The sequence below is a fragment of the Anguilla rostrata genome, chromosome 12, assembly GCF_018555375.3.
Source record: "Anguilla rostrata isolate EN2019 chromosome 12, ASM1855537v3, whole genome shotgun sequence".
Classification (NCBI taxonomy): Eukaryota; Metazoa; Chordata; class Actinopteri; order Anguilliformes; family Anguillidae; genus Anguilla; species Anguilla rostrata.
Genome location: NC_057944.1, coordinates 18600996 through 18622466, shown reverse-complemented (window position 1 = coordinate 18622466; position 21471 = coordinate 18600996). Strand labels below are relative to the sequence as shown.

At 42.2% G+C, this 21471-nt stretch overlaps 2 protein-coding genes across 2 annotated transcripts; both read right to left on the bottom strand.

Moving 5' to 3' along the window:
* Positions 1-358: 358 nt before the first annotated feature.
* On the bottom strand, positions 359-10896 carry LOC135236733 (extracellular calcium-sensing receptor-like). Its single transcript, XM_064303248.1, has 6 exons — positions 10695-10896; positions 9712-10006; positions 3189-3986; positions 2516-2737; positions 2298-2421; positions 359-2014 (listed from the first exon to the last, which is right to left on the bottom strand). The coding sequence occupies exons 1-6, from the start codon at positions 10880-10882 to the stop codon at positions 1101-1103; spliced, it is 2541 nt and encodes an 846-aa protein (XP_064159318.1). The 5' UTR covers positions 10883-10896; the 3' UTR covers positions 359-1100.
* A 1520-nt stretch (positions 10897-12416) lies between these two features.
* Positions 12417-19896, bottom strand: LOC135236796 (extracellular calcium-sensing receptor-like). The gene is made up of 6 exons (XM_064303324.1): positions 19681-19896; positions 18695-18989; positions 17023-17820; positions 15688-15909; positions 15470-15593; positions 12417-15170 (listed from the first exon to the last, which is right to left on the bottom strand). Exons 1-6 carry the CDS (start codon positions 19869-19871, stop codon positions 14257-14259), a joined length of 2544 nt encoding a protein of 847 aa, XP_064159394.1. The 5' UTR covers positions 19872-19896; the 3' UTR covers positions 12417-14256.
* Positions 19897-21471: the final 1575 nt, after the last annotated feature.

Genomic DNA, 21471 nt, shown 5'->3' with positions numbered 1-21471 from the left:
TCTGTGATAAGTGTCTGTGATTCCCTCTCTTACTCTTCCTTTTAGAATGTGTTCTTAATTATTTGAATTCAGGTTTTTATTATTGTCTGCTCTCCATCTATATTGTGTTCTCCCCGGTTGACCTATAGTCTATTCACGTGTGCTGTGTATTCGTGTGCTGTATTTATGCCAGCTAATTATTATTGTAGTGCTGTCATCCTCACTTGCGTACTTATATTGCAACTATTCATGATTGTAGTGCCGTAATCCTCACTTGTGTATTTGTAGTGCAATCTCACTTGTGTGATTCAAGATTCAAGGCAAAATGGATGAGCAAATCAACTGAAAGCAAATATCAATCTTGGTCATGAGTGATTTTTCTCAGTTTCACGTACTTCAAAAGTCAATATATGGCAGGTGTTCATTTTATGCTCAGAAATTAATCCCTGTACACCCCTTCTGTTAGACGGAGACTGGCTGGTAGACAAACAATCATGTCTGATCATGTTGTATTTTTTTGTTACCAGGGAGCTGTCTGCTGGATATCTGTGGGAGTCCCTTCTAAGGTGATATTAACATGAGGTTGTCAATCAAATGATCACCAGACAACAAATACACTACCCTCCAAAAGAATGAGCTGAAAACAGCTATGCCCTCCAAGCCCTGAAAAACAAACCTATTGTTAGAATAGGTGCAATGCAGCTGCAATGAGTTTCATAAATACCTCCAGCTCCCCTCTGAAGCTCCCAAAAGAGTAAGACCGACTCTGCCTGCTCTCCAGCAACAGCGCTCTGCAGACAGAGGCTTTGTTCTCCTTGAAACCTGTAAGTCAAGTTCCAATCTTGCTACTTTGCTTGGTGCATTTTCAGTGAGGTCTGAACAATTGCATATTATACACAAATGCCATAAAAGAGAAACACCCTGATTAATCAATCTTTATTGCTGGTTAAAATCCATGAAGGTCTGTGTCTTACTTATGTTAAAATTAGAGATGAAAACAATTTGGTCCTCCAAGATATTTAGATATATGCACTTTTCACTTAAAGAAATATACATACGAAATGAAAAGAAAATTTAAAATACAATCATTCATCAACATTACTGAGATTTGCTTCTGTGCTTCAGAAAGATTTTGATGGCATTTTCCCCATCATGTGCTTTTTGGTATTTTGCTCAGGCCGAAATAATATTATGAAGCATTTAGGCACAAAAATGCAAACAAACAAACCAAAGCTGGAAGCTAAAATTGCAAAGATCTCCACAGCTACAGTGAACTTTCCTGGTGAGCTGACATAAGCTGGTATAAAGGTGATCCAAACTGCACAGAATATGAGCATGCTGAATGTGATGAATTTGGCTTCATTGAAGTTGTCAGGCAGCTTACGAGCCAGAAAAGCTAAAAAAAAACACAATATAGAGAGGAGTCCAATATAACCCAGCACAGCCCAGAACCCCACTGTTGATCCGACATCGCATTCTAGAATGATCTTTTCTTTGTAGTGAATCATGTTCTTACTAGGGAAAGGAGGGGATATTGTTAACCAAAGCACACAAATAAGGACCTGTATGAGAGTGAAAGCAAGAACACTCAGTCTCTGCTGCAGAGGCCCAAACCACTTCATGACATTACTGCCTGGGAGTGTAGCCCTGAAAGCCATTAACACCACTATTGTTTTTCCCAGAACACATGAGATGCAGAGGACAAAGGTGATCCCGAACGCAGTGTGGCGCAGCATACAGGACCACTCAGAGGGCTGGCCGATGAAGGTAAGAGAGCAAAGGAAACACAGTTTCAATGAAAAAACCAACAGGAAACTCAGCTCTGAGTTATTGGCTTTCACAATGGGAGTGTCCCTGTATCTGTAAAACACAGCAGCCACTGTGATGGCCATGCAGGCCCCAGTCACAGAACAGACTGTCAGAATGATCCCCAGAACCTCATGGAAGGACAAGAATTCAACAGGTTTGCGTACACATTCATCCTTCTCAGCATTTGTCCAGTAGTCGACTGGGCAGGTGATACACTCCAGGGAATCTGCACAAAAGGGAGAAAACCTCAGTAAGAAGAGGTCAGGGCATGAAAAACAGGTCCTCAGAGTTGTGGGATTGAAACATGTGACTAGTATTATACTTCAGATCTGTACACTGATATAAAACCCATCAACATTGGCCTGAGCTCATAAAGTTACAGGAGTGTCCCCCAACATGTGAGAGCCTCCAAAGTAAATTCAGAAAATATACATATTCCAAATTTACTTATGCTAAATGCAATATATTTATTGTGCTACATACAGCTAATTATTCTTGCTTCTCTGTACCTGTGACATTGCTGATTTCTCCCTCAGCACAGGGCACACAATCGTAGCAGCAGACAGGCTTTCCTCTCTGCACAGCCTTCCGAGTGCCTGGGGGACAGCTCTCACTGCACACTGACAAAGGCACCTTCAAACAAACAAATATCACAGCAATAGACACGAGGCAACTCTGACAAGCCAGCATAACTGTCGAATGATATCACTTTAGAATTTGAAATTACCTGTGGCTGGCCACCTGCCCAGGTAATGTTCCTGTTCATGATCAGCACCTGTCCATCTGGGGCAGATGCATCATAGTGGCCCACAGTCACAAACTCCATGTGCCCATCCCTCATCACCTGCCAGTTCACCAACTCATAAGTAGCCACCGGATCCCCATTGGCATCAAAGGAGACTTTGTACCCGTTCCTGGAGAAGTTCACTTTTCTCAGGTGCTTCATGACCTGATGGGAGGGAGCCAGAGGGCTGGTAGTACACCTGCTAGTGACCAGCGCAATTTCCATTCATCATCCATGTTAACCATTCACTCATTTTTCCCCAATAACCACATCCTCACAGCCCCCCCCTCCACGTCCCCAGCAGTGGTATGTTCCTTTCCCAGATTTTGTCGGTTTTTCACGTTCCACCTCAGTAAATTCACCATGAAAATAGCTGTTCTGCTGATTGAAAGGGCTTTACGTGACTGAAGGCTATTTTTTGTAGTGGCCTTTTAGGTCGTTGCTTGTGCAATGTAGGTTAAACTGTGCTTTCTGAGTTATTATTTGTAATCTGCATTGTAGTTTTGAAAATTCTCTATATCACACTGGATAAGGGCATCAAACTCATACTAACAATAATTATAGTGTTGATACCCATATCCATTATAGTTGAAAGTTTGTGCAATGGACCGTTTACCTGTTGTGGCTCAACTCGGATACTTGTGTTGCAGTGTGGTGGAGCGTTAGGTTCGTCTGTGCAGATAACGCTGTGTATGGCATGGGCTATTGCATACACAGCCTTGTACACCATGTTGGAGATGCGCAGCTGGGATGTGTCTGTGTAGGGGTTCTGCAGATCCTGCAGATTCTGGTTTCCATCGCATGTTTTCTGGCCCGCTGCAGTTTGACTTCCCCCCAGGCTGCAGCCGAAAGCACTCTCCCAGAACTCTGTGAGGAGTGGTGAGTGGGAAACCTGTGCTGGCCCCAGGTCCAACAGGAAGTCTCGCAGCCCTGGAATGACTGAGCGGGGGATGCCAAAGCCGATGGCACCAGCAAACAGACGGAACTGCAATATTATGCGGTTAGTGACCCAGGCCTCACTCCCAATCCACTGTAGCGGGGCCATCAGCATGCCTTCCAGCTCCGACAGCAAGACTAGCATGTCGCCTACGGCAATGAACGCCACAACGACGCGGGCTGTGGACCTGCTGATGACCTCTGCCACGCGTCGCACTTTTGCGCGAGGGTTGGTCCTATAGAGCGCCTCTGAGTACTCCACGCAGATGCCCTCTGCCTGTGCGGCCTGCAGGAAGGCGGCCATCCCGTTGTTCCCATATTCTGAGTCACTCCGCACCGCCCCGATCCAAGTCCAGCCAAAATGCTTGACTAGTCTAGCCAGAGCAGCTGCCTGGTAGTAGTCACTTGGGATGGTCCTGGTGAAGGTGGGGTGCTGCAGCTTGTCACTAAGACAGGCACAGGTGGCAAAATGGCTCACCTACAGCTCCATGAATGGAAATATGCATCTTAATAGTGAATGTAACATTATTATAGCCATGAATATTATTATTATTCTACGTGACTATCTACAGTGCAGTTTATAAGTATTTGGACAATGATGTTTTTTTTCAGCTCTCAACTACCGCAAATTGGATTTGAAATGAAACACTGAGTTAATGTTTTTTTAACTGCGGTTAAAGTGCAGACTTTCAGGTTTAATTTTGCATCATCAGGGAAGATACAGTTTTTCACTGCAAAAGATTTGTAACCAAGGACAAGGACTTTGTGTGTGTGTGCTTGCACACAGGGTTTGTGTGATGCGTCTGAGCGGTAGTATTGTGGTAGTAGTGCTTGTAGTAAGTGTATGTTGCATGCTACTTCTGCTTGCTACTCTCTGCTTTCAGCTACTGCAGCCAGCTAGCCCTCTGGGCAGAGGGTGAAAAGAGGAGCCGAGTGCATAAGTCTCCTTCTGCCGGTAAATAGCCTCTCCACCACCAAGACTCCTGCAGTGCCTCCTCGTGGCCACACATGGCAACTGGGTACCTTGCGGTCCCAGGCTAAACTGTAGGGATCTCGGAGCAGCAGTGGGCCCCAGGGACAAGGCACATAGGCCCACCGGTGTGTGGACACACCCTGGCGCCTCTCAACCACTGTCCCAGCTATGGGCAAATAGCATGAGCAGGTGGGGCTTAGCCATGTATGGCAACCCATCTAGGAGAAGGTCACTCCAAACAAAAATCATGGGTGCTGCTCGCACCTGGCTCCGTACCGCATGCCACCTGAAGGTATCAGAGTAAAGGGCGGATAAGGGCTTATGCCTAAAACGGCCAGAGCAGGGCTGAGAGGAGTTGCGCCCCACTGCCCTCACATAGCATTGTAAAGCCTAACAATGGAGAGTCCAGTTATTGAGAATGCTATACTTCCAGTGGCGGGAGTCCACAGGAATCACGCAGCAGATGGTGGTGCTGGTCCTCCCCCCGGTGGACAGTATGACGATGGGACCCCAAAGCCGAAAGGGAGGGTTCAATCTGACTACAGCACATGGTCTAATGCACTCATGCGTTGTCGGAGACCATTTATTATGGGAACCTTCAATGCAAACACAGTGAGGGAAGAAGGGAGGTTGGCGGAGCTTGCACACTGTGCTGAAGAAAGAGGAGTGAAGAACCTGGGAATCCAGGAGCACAGGAGGGTACATGCTGATGATCCGATCGTGTATCGCAGAGTGGAGGGATGCTCGCTCATCACCTCATCTGCATGGCGAAACGAGGCCCAGGCTGCTACTGGTGTCGTGGGGCTAATGCTGAGTTCTCGGGCGCGTAAGGCTCTCCGTAGAGTTCACCATCACACCGAGAGGATCCTTATCACGGATTTCGATAGCAACCCAGTTACAACTATCATGGTCGTGTACTCACCTACCAACGTAACACTAGTTGAGGAAGTAGAGAAGTTCTATGAGGATCTTACAACAGCACTCTCTAAGGTCCTGGCTCACAACTTCCTAGCTATTCTGGGTGATTTCAATGCGAAGCTCGGACAAGAGGGCTCACCCTTCACATAGCACAACACCACCAACCGCAATGGCGAATATCTTGCTGCCCTACTCATGGAACATCAGCTACTGGCTGCGAACACCCTGTTCCGGAAAAGAATGGGCAAGAGATGGACCTGCCAGGATCGGGCTACTGGGATGTTACGTCAGCTGGACTACATACTGGTAAGGCGCAGGCGGAGGAACTCTATCCTGAACACTGAACCTAACAGCACTTTCGACTCTGTGGACTCTGATCATCAAGTGGTTGCCATGAGGGTGCGACTGAGCCTGAGGGTCCCCAAGCCAGGCCCGAGGATCCGATGTGACTGGAAGGCGTTCTCGACAAGTCCCAACCTTCAAACCAGATACACAGTGGAGGTGAGAAATCGCTTTCAGCTGCAGGATGAGGAGGAGGAGCCGAATGCAAAGTACGAGCGGTTTGTCATTGCGAATGTAGAGGCGACTAGGATATGTGTGCTGCTGATGGAGAAGATCAGAACCTCCCCGAGGGCCAGGCATCCAGAGGTCATGGCGGCACGTGAAAAAGTGGAGGAAGCACGTTGATGCTTCGATCACGAGCGGACTATGGAGAATCATGAGGTATTGAATGAGGCCAACCAACTTCTCTTCAATATTTACAACAAGATCAAGGGGGAGGAGCTTATAGAGGGTGCGGAGAGTGGAGGCAGCTCAGGGCGAACAACAGTATGGGGAGTCATGGCAAGTCATAAATGAGATGAGCGGGCACAAAAGGTCAAAGGAGGGACAGGTTGCAGGCAACAGCCTGGAAGAGAGAGTGACCTCCTGGTTCACTCACTTCCGGAATCTCCTAGGCACACACCTAACAGTGGGTGGAGCTGAGGAAGAGATACCTGCAGTCCTCACAGATCTCAATATTGATGATGGTCACTTTACAGTCAGGGAGTTTGCCAGAGTGAAATCCATTCTGAAGCAGGGGAAAAGTGCTGGGCCGGATGGCATTCCCCCAGAGGTCTTTAAGAATTGCGATCTTGACAACATCACCCTGGAGATTTGCAACCTTGTTTTGGTGAGAAACAACAAGCCTGATATGTGGTCTCTCTCTAACATCATCTCAGTGCCGAAATCTGGAGATCTCTCAAAACCTGACAACTACCATGGCATCAGTCTGACATGTATCAAAGCAAAGATGTACAACCGCATGATACTAAACCGGATACGGTGCGCCATCGACCCCCACTTGAGGGAGAACCAAAATGGCTTTCGAGAGGGGAGGGCCACCGTTACCCAGATGTTAGCCTTAAGGAGGATCATCGAGGAGGTGAAAAGAACAACCTGACAGCGGTGCTGTGTTTCATCGATTTCAAAAAGGCATTTGACTCTGTACACAGAGGCATGATGATGAGGATACTGAAGGCTTACGGTGTCCCTCCCAACCTACTCCGGGCCATAGGGACCATGTACACAGGTACAAGAGCTAAGGTGGTGACCCCAGCCGGTAACAGCGAGGAGTTTGACATCCTGGCGGGGGTGTTGCAAGGGGAAACCCTCGCCCCCTTTCTCTTCATTATAGTCCTGGACTATGCACTTAGGCAGGCCATCAGTGGACGGGAGCAGGAACTCGGCCTCACTATTACACCTAGGAGGTCTAGACGACTCCCTGCTAGTGCTAACGGACCTAGACTATGCAGATGACATCAGCCTGCTATCTGACCGAGTGGAGCAGGCACAGGAGCTCTTGACTACAGTGGAGACAGAGTGTGCCAAGGTTGGTCTTAGGTTAAATGCCAAGAAAACCGAGGTCATCACCTATAACATCCTCCCAGACCATCCACCTCTAATGACAACCGGAGGCACTGGTCTGAAAAAAGTCAATGACTTCAAATACCTGGGCTCATGGGTCAACTCGTCAGAACAAGACCTTAAAGTGAGGAAGGCGCTCGCATGGAAAGCTCTGAACGGCATGGCCAGTGTGTGGACCCTAAAGCCCACCCTGCAGAAGTCCCTGGATTGATGCTACACCATAATGCTGCGTGTAGTACTGAACATCAACCAGAACTAACATATTACCATCAAGGATCTGTATGAGGAGTTACCAAGGGTGAGTGAGAAAATAGCATCCAGGAGAATGAGGCTAGCTGGTCACTGCCAGAGACACCGGGAGCTCCCAACCAGCAAACTGGTTCTGTGGGAGCCAACACACGGGCATCAATCACGAGGGTGTCCCACAACGACGTACGTGGACATACTAAAGGAAGATGCAGGGGTGAAAAGTACTGGCGAGCTAGCCATATGCATTGAGGATCGAGATGACTGGAAATGCCGCTGGAGGGCTCTTCTGAGGATGACCTAGAGAGAAGGACTAAATATCTTGTCTTTAATTAACCTCTTAGCGTAATCCTCCTAGTGGTCGGCATGCCGGCGTTCCTAGATTGCTCAACTTAGAAATTAATTACTTCTGCAACCAAAGTATGAGTTGAAAACAGAAACTCTGTTCTAGTTTCATAGACTATACACGGCAACTATATACGGAGTTTGGCAGCGCTACCATTGTCGCACTGGCCATTCATTTAACAAGCACCTTCTCCCTGCAGTCTCATCTGTAACTACACCCCCCACCCATGACATAATGGACAATATTGTCTATTTGGGCATTCATAGAAATATTCTTTCACCACTCAAAAATTGTATTCCGTCATAGCAAAAAGATAAACCCAACAATAGCCTTAAGATATTCCAATACAGCAGTCAAAACGCTGCTCCTTGAATAACAAAATAAACAAGACAATTTAACAAATTATTGTGCCATGCCATTCTCCAGTCAATAGCTCGGACTAAATATTGAATAAATAGATGGCAATGTGGGACAGTGGGTAAGGAACTGGGCTTGTAACCAGAAGGTCATAGGTGCATAGGAACTGGGTAAGACGCTGCCGTTGTACCTTTGCGCAAGGTAGTTAACCTGCATTTCTTCAGTATATATCCAGCTGTATAAATGGATAGAATTCTATGTAAAAGTTGTTGTTGATCTGGACAAAAAGCATTTTATTCATGTTTTGAGAGATTTTGGATATGTTTCTGGACCCCTAGCTATTTTAGACCACTGACGGAAAGCTTGTCATTCCCACTTGAAAATGATGCAACAGTGAGTGTCTTGGGTCAAAATAGTTGACTTGTAGTGAAATACGTGAATATGTTGTGATTTACAGCAATGTATAATTTAGATATTTTGGATAGATTTGGAGACGCTTGGAACACTGCTTAGTTTTTGCTGGATAGATCTTTAGTAGTTCTACATATCCACCCTTACATTTTATTAACTTGTGGTCAAGAAGTTTTTGATCTAGCACATGTATAGTTTAACCTGCTGTATATATGCAATCTCTCAGTATTTCATTACAAACTAAAAAAGAACAAATTCATTTAGATTTTTTGCCTAGACAATTGCATTTGTGGCACTTTATTTCTTCAAAAATTATGAATATAAAATAATCTAAGTTAGTATTGGAAATGGTACAAATGTCTTGCTTCATTTAAGCCATTTTTCTAGTCTCAGTGGTGTTCACATCTGGAGTTACAAAGCTTTAAATAGGGCAAGAAATGGACGCACTAATGGGCAAGAAATGGCCAGATTTGGCATGTGCGCTAAGGGGTTAATATGATGTTAATTTGTCCAGATACTTTTGGTTCCCTAAAATGCATGAGATTTGCACGAAAAGGGTAGTACTTCCTACACGGATAACTCAATATGAATGAAGACCCTCAAATTAAAGCAGACATTCTTAACTTTAAACTTGTTGTTTCATTTCAAATCGATTGTGCTGGAGTTGATAGCCAAGACAACAAAAATTGTGTCCCTGTGCAAACGCTTACGAACGGAACTGTATTTATTTATCTATTCAGTACTAATACACTAGCTCTGTGCAAATATACCTGTAGCCATTCAGAAAGTATTCCAGAAGGAGGAATCTTGAAAGAATGCAATATATATTGTAGCTAATTTGGGAAACAATGAGATCTCCATTCACAGAAACAGCAATCAAATTACCATGACAGCAGCAGGTTTGTTACTAAAATATATTTACTTATTGTATATTCTATATTAATAGCTAATCTGTCAGAATTATTTCAAAAACATTTATAAGTGCAAGGGTTATATAATGATAATTTATTGGAACACACACATGAGGACTGGGCAGGAGGAGCTCACCTGGGGGATGCCGAAAGGTGCGAGAATTCTGGACATGGCGATGGTAGGAGAGGAGTTAGACTCGCCCACAACAGCATGCACAGTGGCAGACTTTGAGCAGGTCTGGTTGGGAAAGAAGACTGGCTCTATGCCATTGGTCAGCTGGAATGCCACCTTCACGGCTACTGGCACGGAGCCACAGGAGTCATGGATCTCGTAGCCCAGAGTTACACCTGGCAGGAGCTCTGAGCTGTTGTTGATTTCCATGATGGCAAAAACCATGGTTCTAGCAAAGCGTACTTCCCGGAAATCTAAACTGTTTTGAACAACAATATGATGTGAAAATAACAGAACATGTAATTTGTTGTTGTCCAAAAACAAGAATGTAAAAATATACCTTTAATTTTAATTTAATTAGACCTATTCTATACTAAAAAAGAGTGGAGCATTGCCTTGGTACGCCAGAAATATCAACAGATTATGGCAGAAGATGCTCTAGGAGTTATAATGAATGGTTCCAGATTGTCTATATATTTTATATTTATTTGACATCTAGAATTACAGAACATAAATATTTCTGAAATTGTTAAAGAAATATATATTTTTAATTATAAGAGAATACTTGACTGCTCTAAGCATGTGCACCAGCTTACCTTTAAGTTGAAACAGATGGTAAATAATGTGTGAAATAATCTAAATAATAATCTTGTAAATAATGTAAAATAATAAAACAATGATGGCAACATGCATAAAATAAACAAAACAACACAAACTTAACAAGCTTTCAAAGTGAAGAGTAAATCTTCACTACAATCCATTACGAAAACTTTGGAGATCATATATGTAGAACAATATATATTACAGTATATTTACATCTTGCAGTTCATCTAAGTAATGTATTTTATGATAGATTTTGTTTATATATTCATGTATGTATCTCAGAGATATAAAACATGTATCCACAAGCCTCCACATTTCAGAATGCTCTTCCTCTCTTCACTGACCTCCCTGTACAGTGCGGCGCTTTTGGTCGGCTGGTATAGTTGTTCTCAGTGGTGGTCACATAGTAGTGGATTTGAAAAACGCCTCCGATCACAAAGTCCCCAGGCTGGGAGAATGAAGCAGGCCTGGCGGTCCCCTGCAGTGTGCACGCCAACCCTGACACTCCTGCTAGGGTCAGATCTCCAGCCATCAGTGCCAGTACCAGTGTGGTCCACATCGCCTCCATGCTTTCAGGACAGGATGTGGTGCTCTCACATGTTTAAATACCCTCCTGGAGCACAGCCCTGTGAGCTCATGGAGAGGAAGAGGCATTCCCTTATTGGGGAAAAACATGCAGAGGTGTGGCTATGTATTAGTTACAAAATTACAAACTGTCATGATTCAATTTTTCATGTTTTTTTTGTCTCCAATCCTTATAAGAATTATCTTCTCACCACACAGGCATGCTCAACCACATGCAATTGTAAAACTGAACTGAGAAGTGTGCTTTAAACTCACTGACACAATTAGATGCAACAACAATCACTGGCAACTCTCTGCTGGTTCAAAATTGCCACATTACATAATTACATAAAATATATTGTGCCAAATATTACATAAATCATATTTACTGCCCATAAAATGAAATTAAAATTCTGAAAAACATTTATTCTGATATGGTCACGATATTGCATTTTAAATTGATTAAAGTCAGAAGATTAAAAAATTGCATACGTATAAGTAATTAATTAATTTAAAGCAGCCAAGTTTTCCTGAGTAACGATTGCTCATAAATGCCAGACTAGTCCAAACTGTGCATCCTCTAGATGAACATCCACACCTGGTGTGGGAATATGGGACACGGGTGGGAGCCACGTACGTATATCCTGCAATCACATGGACTGGACTGGTTGTCTACCACAAATACATTTTAAAATACTCAACAAAAGATAGTACGTGAAAATTGGACATCTATTCCAGTTATACTAGTCAGTCCAGTCAAATTTATTTTTGCACATTTAATTTTTTCCTTAATAATAAAACCACACAAATTTCTGGAATTGTTATTTTAGTGATGAACATAGTTAAGTGTGCTGATTTTTTTAATTTAATATTTGCAGAATTTTATTAATTCCAGTAAATGCACTAAATGTATACATTTTGTATTTGCAGTTTACCTCCTTCATGTAATTCAACAATTATAATGTGTTATAATTGTGAAAATGTTTGTTAAAACTGTATCCTCAGTATTCCTTTTCTTTCAATCTTCTCAGCATGTAAAAGTAATCAAGTTTTTTATTATTAATTTTTAAAAAAAATTAAGTTAATAGAGCAATGCCAAAGTGTGTGGGCAAGAGCATTTAGGTCTGGTCTTTTGAAATATCCTGCTGTCCTTTGGTTTTTGAATTTTTGCCTTTGCACATCCTTGGATTACTCTGGGACAAAAGCTGGGATTTGGTATCTGCTTTCATTCTTTTCTTGTGTGACTGCCCATGTGTGTAACCTTTGTTAATTGTTTTAAGGTAGTTGAACATCGTCTTTAGATTAGACATGAATATTTGTGCACAACTTTATTTTAATCATTTGTGACCTAATTATAGAAAACATTTGTGGACATGAAAATATATTTATTTATAGCTGAGACTTAACTTTTCATTTGCTGCCGGATAAAATATTGTAAAATAAATTATGCCAGAGAAATGACAGAACCATGACAGAATATATTTAGGCCTAAGAGTGTTTTTAATAGACTTCATGATGACATTTCTTAAGCATCTGCATACTGTACAATGCACAAAATAGCCTACAATGACAAAATATAAAGACGATACATACAAATGCATAGCTATACAATGCAAAATAAATAGCTCAAACAATCAACAGTCATCTGTATTTGCAGGAAATGACATACTGAAAGAGCACCACTAACAGGGGTCCCCCACAGAGGTTGTTGATATGTTGGAAATTTAAAAAAATAATATTAACAGCCTGCTGTTCATTAACCAATTGATTGTATTTGTTCACCTCAGACCTGAGGTTCATATATATATTTAAGTCAACTTTAACTTCAGGCTACGTGGTGAAATGTAACAGCTGAAAAGAGAAAACATCAGTCAGGAACCAGAGAATATTGTACAGTGTTGTGATAGATTTACCAATATAGGCAGGCTGTTTGTGTCATATAACATTTAATTGTACTGAATTATCTAACTTTGTGTTAACTTTTAAAGATATTAAGACTGTTAGGTGTACTCCCGCCGTGTGTGTTTTTACCCCACCCACAGGGTTAAATGTAACATTTCTCTCCTGGTACTTTCAGTCAGATTGCTAGCGAATGGTATGTCCCAGAAATGTAATTGTTGTGGGTAATCATAGCCAAGGGATGTAGGCTGTTTGTATTAAAAATGCTGAATCTATTTCTAGAAATATTTTCACAATTGAGCCAAATACAAAAACCATTAGCTAGTTCCCCACTCTCCCCAAACTGCCAGCTTACTAAAGGAAACACTTAAGTAATGAGGGCTACAACGTTTTTTTTGAAAGAAGGTGCTTCCACATGGGTGTTGTTCCACAATTAAGTGAGTTAATTAATAATCATTACAGCTTGCTCATGGTTGTGTACAAAAATGCTGGACAGAGAAACTTGACTGATATGGTATTTTGGCTGCCATGTCTTATAGAAAAGCTCTCAGTGTCTTTGAAAGAGGAGTGCTTGGCGGAGCATGTTTGTTAGGAGCTTTTAAGTGACTTAGACTGCTGAAATTTGTTCATAAATAGGGCCAATAATTTGTCTTCTTTTGTATTCTCACATGGTACTTCAGTTCTCTGTCAGCTAGAGGTTGCAATGTCCTTTTTATTAAGCCCCTTCTGAAACAATTATCCCATTTGGAGCACCTAAGTTTATAAAGTAATTGCCACTAATTAATTAATATTTTATAGATGATGATTAATAGTGATGTTTACAAGGACAGTCACATGATAAATTCAACTCGATTACTTACTACTGTGGACATGCTGCAGTATTTTTAAGTGTTGTAAAAACGCATGATGTGTTTTGTTAGAAGCAGTGAGAAATGCCCACAATAAAAATTAGAGCAGTTATATAACACTTGGCAAAAAAGTCTAATAAAATAATTAACTAATCATCATCTTAAATCAAGAATTTAATAAGAATAAAGTGTCTTGCAGCAAAAATCAAAAAAGCAAAAACATGCACACACATCAACCCTTTTTGGATAAAATTGGATACCCCTGCTTTATGTGGTTGCATTTTTCTGTTTTACATATAAGTCAAGTTCCAATCTTGCTACTTTGCTTGGTGCATTTTCAATGAGGACTGGACAATTGTGTATTATACACAAACACCAGAAAACAGAAGCACCCTGATTAATCAATCTTTATTGCTGGTATAAAATCCCTGAGGGTCTGTGGCTCCAGCTAAATTAAAATTAGAGATGAAAAATATTTGGTCCTCCAAGATATTTAGATATATGCAATTTTCACTTAAAGAAATATACATAAGAAATCAAAAAGAAATGTCAAATACAATCATTAATCAACATTACTGAGATTTGCTTCTGTGCTTCAGAAAGATTTTGATGGCATTTTCCCCATCATGTGCTTTTTAGTATTTTTCTCAGGCCGAAACAATATTATGAAGCATTTAGGCACAAAAATGCAAACAAACAAACCAAAGCTGGAAGCTAAAATTGCAAAGATCTCCACAGCTACAGTGAACTTTCCTGGTGAGCTGACATAAGCTGGTATAAAGGTTATCCAGACTGCACAGAATATTAGCATGCTGAATGTGATGAATCTAGCTTCATTGAAGTTGTCAGGCAGCTTACGAGCCAAAAAAGCTAAAGCAAAGCACAATATAGAGAGGAGGCCAATATAACCCAGTACAGCCCAGAACCCCACTGCTGATCCTACATCACATTCTAGAATGATCTTTTCTTTGTAGTGCTTCATGTTCTTGTTGGGGAAAGGAGGGGATATTGTTAACCAAAGCACACAAATAAGGACCTGTATGAGAGTGAAAGCAAGAACACTCAGTCTCTGCTGCAGAGGCCCAAACCACTTCATCACATTACTACCTGGAAGTGTAGCCCTGAAGGCCATTAACACTACTACTGTTTTTCCCAGAACACAAGAGATGCAGAGGACAAAGGTGATCCCAAACGCAGTGTGGCGTAGCATGCAGGACCACTCAGAGGGCCGGCCGATGAAAGTAAGAGAACAAAGGAAACACAGTTTCAATGAAAAGACCAGCAGGAAGCTGAGCTCTGAGTTGTTGGCTTTCACAATGGGAGTGTCCCTGTGTCGGTAAAACACGGCAGCCACTGTGATGGCCATGCAGGCCCCAGTCACAGAACAGCCAGTCAGGATGATCCCCAGAACCTCGTGGAAGGACAAGAACTCAACAGGTTTGGGTACACATTCATCCTTCTCTGCATTCGTCCAGTAGTCAGCTGGGCAGGTGATACAGTCCAGGGAATCTGCACAAAAGAAAGAAAACCTCAGTAAGAAGAGGTCAGGGCATGAAAAACAAGTCCTCAGAGCTGTGGGATTGAAACATGTGACTAGTATTATGCTTCAGATCTTTACACTGATATAAAACCCATCAACATTGGCCTAAGCTCATAAAGTTGCAGGTGTGTCACCCAACATGTGAGAGCCTCCAAAGTACATTCAAAAAATATACATATCCTAAATTTACTTACAGTATTCTAAATGCAATATATTTATTGTGCTACATTCAGCTAATATTCAGCTAATTATTCTTGCTTCTCTGTACCTGTGACATTGCTGATTTCTCCCTCAGCACAGGGCACACAGTCGTAGCAGCAGACAGGCCTTCCTCTCTGCACTGCCTTCCGAGTGCCTGGGGGACAGCTTTCACTGCACACTGACACAGGCACCTTCAAACAAACAAATATCACAGCAATAGACATGAGCCAACTCTGACAAGCCAGCATAACTGTCTAATGAAATCACATTTGAATGTGAAATTACCTGTGGCTGGCCACCTGCCCAGGTAATGTTCCTGTTCATGATCAACACCTGTCCTTCTGGGGCAGATGCATCATAGTGGCCCACAGTCACAAACTCCATGTGCCCATCCCTCATCACCTGCCAGTTCACCAGCTCATAAGTGGCCACCGGATCCCCATTGGCATCAAAGGAGACTTTGTACCCGTTCCTGGAGAAGTTCACTTTTCTCAGGTGCTCCATGACCTGATGAGAGGGAGCCAGAGGGCTGATAGTACACCTGCTAGTGACCAGTGCAATTTCCACTCAGCCTCCATGTTAATCATTTAGTCATTTTTCCCCAATAACCACATCCTCACGCCCCCCCCCCCCCCCCCCCCCCCTCCACGTCCCCAGCAGTGGTATGTTCCTTTCCTAGATTTTTGTGGCCGGCGTAAAAATTAGTCAGTCTTTCACATTCCACCTCAGTAAATTCATCATGAAAATAACTGTTCTGCTGTTTGAAAAGGATTTAAGTGACTGAATGCTATTTTTTGTAGTGGCCTTTTAGGTTGTAGCTTGTGTAATGTAGGTTAAACTGTGCTTGCTGAGTTAGTATTTGTACCCTTGTAACGAAGAACCATATAAATGCTAACTGTTTTATTTTTGGAAAATCAAACATTTATTTTTTGGCGTTTATGTTTAAACACCCAGAGTTCCACAGTTGAAACATATTTAGGTATTGCCTAATGTTTGTTATTATATTGATTATTTCTTTTGATTTCATTTTTAAAACATTTTTATTAATGTTTTAATTTCTGTAATGTGGAAGAACAGTACATCTCCATGGAAAACCGCATAAAACTCGGTGAAGAGCTGCAGTGTCCTCTCCTCCGTGATTTTGCTGCAATCTTTATTGCATGAACCGGCACATACTTTCCCCATGTCAACTAAAGAATGAAACAGATCTGTGAGCTAACGTATTGACAACATAAGTAGCTAAGTTCAAGACAGTCAATAACAGCTGACATTAACGTTATCGATAATGTAAAAAATTTTTAGCGTTCGCTAATAGCAGGCATGAGACACCAAGCTATTATCAACCCGGAGCTTTAGCTTACCCTAATTTAGTTAACATTAGCTAGCTAGTTAACGGTATGCTGATCAATCTTCAAAACAGTGAAGTGGGCATGTAAACGGCATTGATAAAAAATGGATATATACAGTTCTTCGTTGCAAGGATTCATTTGTAATCTGCATTATAGTACTGAATACTCTCTAAATCACACAGGATAAGGGCATCAGACTCATAATAACAATAATCATCGTGTTGATACCCATATCCATTATAGTTGAAAGTTTGTGCAATGGACCGTTTACCTGTTGTGGCTCAACTCGGATACTTGTGTTGCAGTGGGGTGGAGAGTTAGGTTCGTCTGTGCAGATGACGCTGTGTATGGCATGGGCTATTGCATACACAGCCTTGTACACCATGTTGGAGATGCGCAGTTGGGATGTGTCTGTGTAGGGGTTCTGCAGATCTCGCAGATTCTGGTTTCCATCACATGTTTTCTGGCCCACTGCAGTCTGACTTCCCCCCAGGCTGCAGCCGAAAGCACTCTCCCAGAACTCTGTGAGCAGCGGTGAGTGGGAAACCTGTGCCGGCCCCAGGTCCAACAGGAAGTCCCGCAGCCCTGGAATGACTGAGCGAGGGATGCCAAAGCCGATGGCACCGGCAAACAGACGGAACTGCAACAATATGTGGTTAGTGACCCAGGCCTCACTCCCAATCCACTGTAGCGGGGCCATCAGCATGCCTTCCAGCTCCGACAGCAAGACCAGCATGTCGCCTGTGGCTACGAACGCCACAACGACGCGGGCCGTGGACCTGCTGATGACCTCTGCCACACGTCGCACTTTTGTACGGGGGTTGGTCCTGTAGAGCGCCTCTGAGTACTCCACGCAGATGCCCTCTGCCTGTGCTGCCTGCAGGAAGGCGGCCATCCCACTGTTCCCATAGTCTGAGTCGCTCCTCACCGCCCCAATCCAAGTCCAGCCAAAATGCTTGACTAGTCTAGCCAGAGCAGCTGCCTGGAAATAGTCACTGGGTATGGTCCTGGAGAAGGTGGGGTACTGCAGCTTGTCACTAAGACAGGAACAGCTGGAAAAATGGCTCACCTATAGCTCCATGAAAGGAAAGATGCACATCTTAATAGTAAATGTAACATTATTATAGCCATGAATATTAGTACATCAAAATATCTCTCTACATGTCTATCTACAGTTTAGTTCATAAATATTTGGATAGTGATATTTTTTTTAGCTCTGTAGTACCGCAAATAGGATTTGAAATGAAACTCTGAGTTAAAGTTTTTAACTGCAGCGAAAGTGCGGACTGTCAGTACTAATTTTACATCATCAGGGAAGACACAGTGTTTCACTGTCAAAGATTTGTAGCCAAGGACTAAATATGTTGACCTTAATTAGTATGTTAATTTGTCTAAATATTTTTGGTCCCCTAAAATGCAAGAAATGTGAACAGAAATGGCTTTACTTTTGTACTCAGATAACTTGATGTGAATGTAAAGACCCACAAATTAAAGCTGACATTCTGCTCTTTAAACTTATATTCATTGTTTCATTTCAAATCGATTGTACTGGAGTTGATAGCCAAGACAACAAAAATTGTGTCCCTGTGCAAACGCTTACGAACGGCACTGTATTTATTTATCTATTCAGTACTAATATACTAGCACTGTGCACAAATACATGCAGCCATTCAGAAAGTATTCTAGGAGGAATCTTGAATGCAAGATATAATGTGGCTAATTTGGAAAACGAGGAAACGATGAGATGTCCATTTACAGAGAACAGTAATAAAACCAAATTACCATGAAAGTAGCAGGCTTATTACTAAAATATTTACTTATTGTATATTCTATATTAATAGCTAATCTCTCTGATTTTATTTCAAATACATTTATGAGTGCAAGGGTTATATAATGACAATTTATTGGAACATGCACACAAGGCCTGGGCAGGAGGAGCTCACCTGGGGGATGCCGAAAGGTCCAAGAATTCTGGACATGGCCATGGTAGGAGAGGAGTTAGACTCGCCCACTACAGCATGCACAGTGGCAGACTTTGAGCAGGTCTGGTTGGGAAAGAAGACTGGCTCTATGCCATTGGTCAGCTGGAATGCCACCTTCACGGCTACTGGCAAGGAGCCACAGGAGTCATGGATCTGGTAGCCCAGAGTTACACCTGGCAGGAGCTCTGAGCTGTTGTTGATTTCCTTGATGGCAAAAACCATGGTTCTAGCAAAGCGCACTTCCCGGAAATTTAAACTGTTTTGAACAACAATATGACGTGAACATAACAGAACATGCAGTAAATTGTCCAAAGACAAGAATAAAGTAAAAGTATACCTTTTATTTTAATTTTATTAGACATATTCTATATTTAGATAATAAAAAAGAGTGGAGCATTGCCTTGCTATGTCAGAAAGATCAACAGATTATGGCAGAAGGTGGTCTTGGAGTTATAATGAATGGTTCCAGATTGTCTATATATTTTATTTTTATGTGACTTTTAAAATAACAGAACATAAATATTTCTGAAATTGCTAAAGAAATATATAAATTTAATTATAAGAGAATACTTGACTGCTCTAAGCATGTCCACCGGGTTACCTTTAAGTTGAAACAGATGGTAAATAATGTGTGAAATAATCTAAATACTAATCTTGTAAATAATATGTGAAATAATAAAACAGTGATGGAAACATGCATAAAATAAACAGAACACAAACTTAACAAGCTTTTAAAGTGAAGTGTAAATCTTCATACAATTCATTACAAAACCTTTGGAGATCATATATGTAGAACAATATATATTACAATATATTTAGATCCTGCTGTTCATCTAAATAATGCATTTTATGACAGATTTTGTTTATATTTATTGTGTATCTCCTAGATATAACACATATATCCACAGGCCTCCACATTTCAGAATGCTCTTCCTCTGTTCACTGACCTCCCTGTACAGTGCGGCGCTTTGGGTCGGCTGGTGTAGTTGTTCGCAGTGATGATCACATAGTAGTGGATGGGAAAAACTCCTCCGATCACAAAGTCCCCAGGTTCGGAGAATGAAGAAGGCCTGGGGGTCCCCTGCAGTGTGCACCCCAACCCTGAACTTCCCTTTGCCAGGGTGAGCTCTCCAGCCATCAGAGCCAGAACCAGTGTGCTCCACATCGCCTCCATGCTTTCAGGTCAGGATGTCGTGCTCTCTCATGTTTAAATACCCTCATGAAGCACAGCCCCCTGATCTCATGGAGAGGGAGAGGCATTCCCTTCTTGGGGAAAGTAGGTAGAGGAGTAGCTATGTATTATTTATAAAATTACCAACTGTCATGATTCCATTTATTTATTTATTTTTTGTCTCCAATCCTCATAAGATTCCTCTTCTTACCACACAGGCATACTCAACCACAAACAATTGTAAAACTGAACTGAGGAGTGTGCTGTAAACTCAATGACACCTGAACCAATTAGCTCCCTGAATTTGATGCAGCAATAATTATTATCACTGGCAACTCTCTGCTGGTTCAGAATTGCCACATTACATAATTTAACCCCATATATAATGTGGCAAATATTACATAAATCATATTTACAATACGTACAAAATGAACTGAAAATTCTGAAAAACATTTATTCTGATGTGGTCAAAATATTGCATTTGAAAATGATGGTAAATTTAGAAGATAAAGAATTGCCTACATATAAGAAATGAATTTATTTAAAGCAGTCATGTTTTTCCTGAGTAACGATTGCTCAGTCCAAACTGTGCATTCTCTGGATGGAAATGCACACCTGGTGTGGGAACATGGGACACGGGTGGCGGCCACGTACGTATTGTGGCAGACGGCAGGGAGAGGTGAGGGGAGTGTTAATTGAGGGCAGATATGTTGCAGCCCGCTGGCTCCACTCCCGAGCCTTATATGGACTTTCTGCCCCAACGAGGCAAGCCTGGGCTTCATTAAGCCATTAAGTGCATGGGGATAAAAGGGGAAGCGGGTTGCACAAACAGCGCAAAGTACCGAGAGGGAAACACGTGTTGCGGAGACTGAGAGAAAGCTAAGAAAAATCTGTGTGATTACCTGTTGTGACCTGGACTGTCTGACTAACCCCGCTGTGTACCGGACTGTTTCGGCTGAGGACCTGGTTTTTTGGATTACCCCTGGAATACGGAGAAAGGACAACGAGAACGGATTGTGGACTGTGAATTGGTTGCTGAACGTCCCCCTTTCCCTCCGTGTGTAAATTTCCCTAATATTCCCCAATTGCACTCTAGTTGTGTTTCGTGGGCGTGTTTAGTTATTGAATTGGTGACGTGGAAACCCCATACCCGTGAGCCTGCCACAGTATATACTGCAATCACATGGACTGGACTTGTTAATTCTGTGTATATCATGGCTGTCTACCACAAATAAATATTAAAATACTGAACAAAAGACAGTATGGGAAAATTGGACATATTTCAGTCATACCAGTCATTCTAGTCAAATTTATTTTTGCACATTCATTTTTTTCCTTAAAGGAGTAACATAGTGGTTGAACGTGACACTTCCCAGTTGTCTTTAGGCAACAACAAAACAAATGTGCATAATTTTTTTATTATTCAGTCATTTCAACGTACTTTAAAACGTATTTTTCTAAGCCTAAATTTCCCACTATAAAAGTTCACCCGAACCGTCTGGGCGTGGTAATGAGAACTGTCAGTTAGCTATGATTGACAGACCATGCCCCGTTACCATAGCTACCC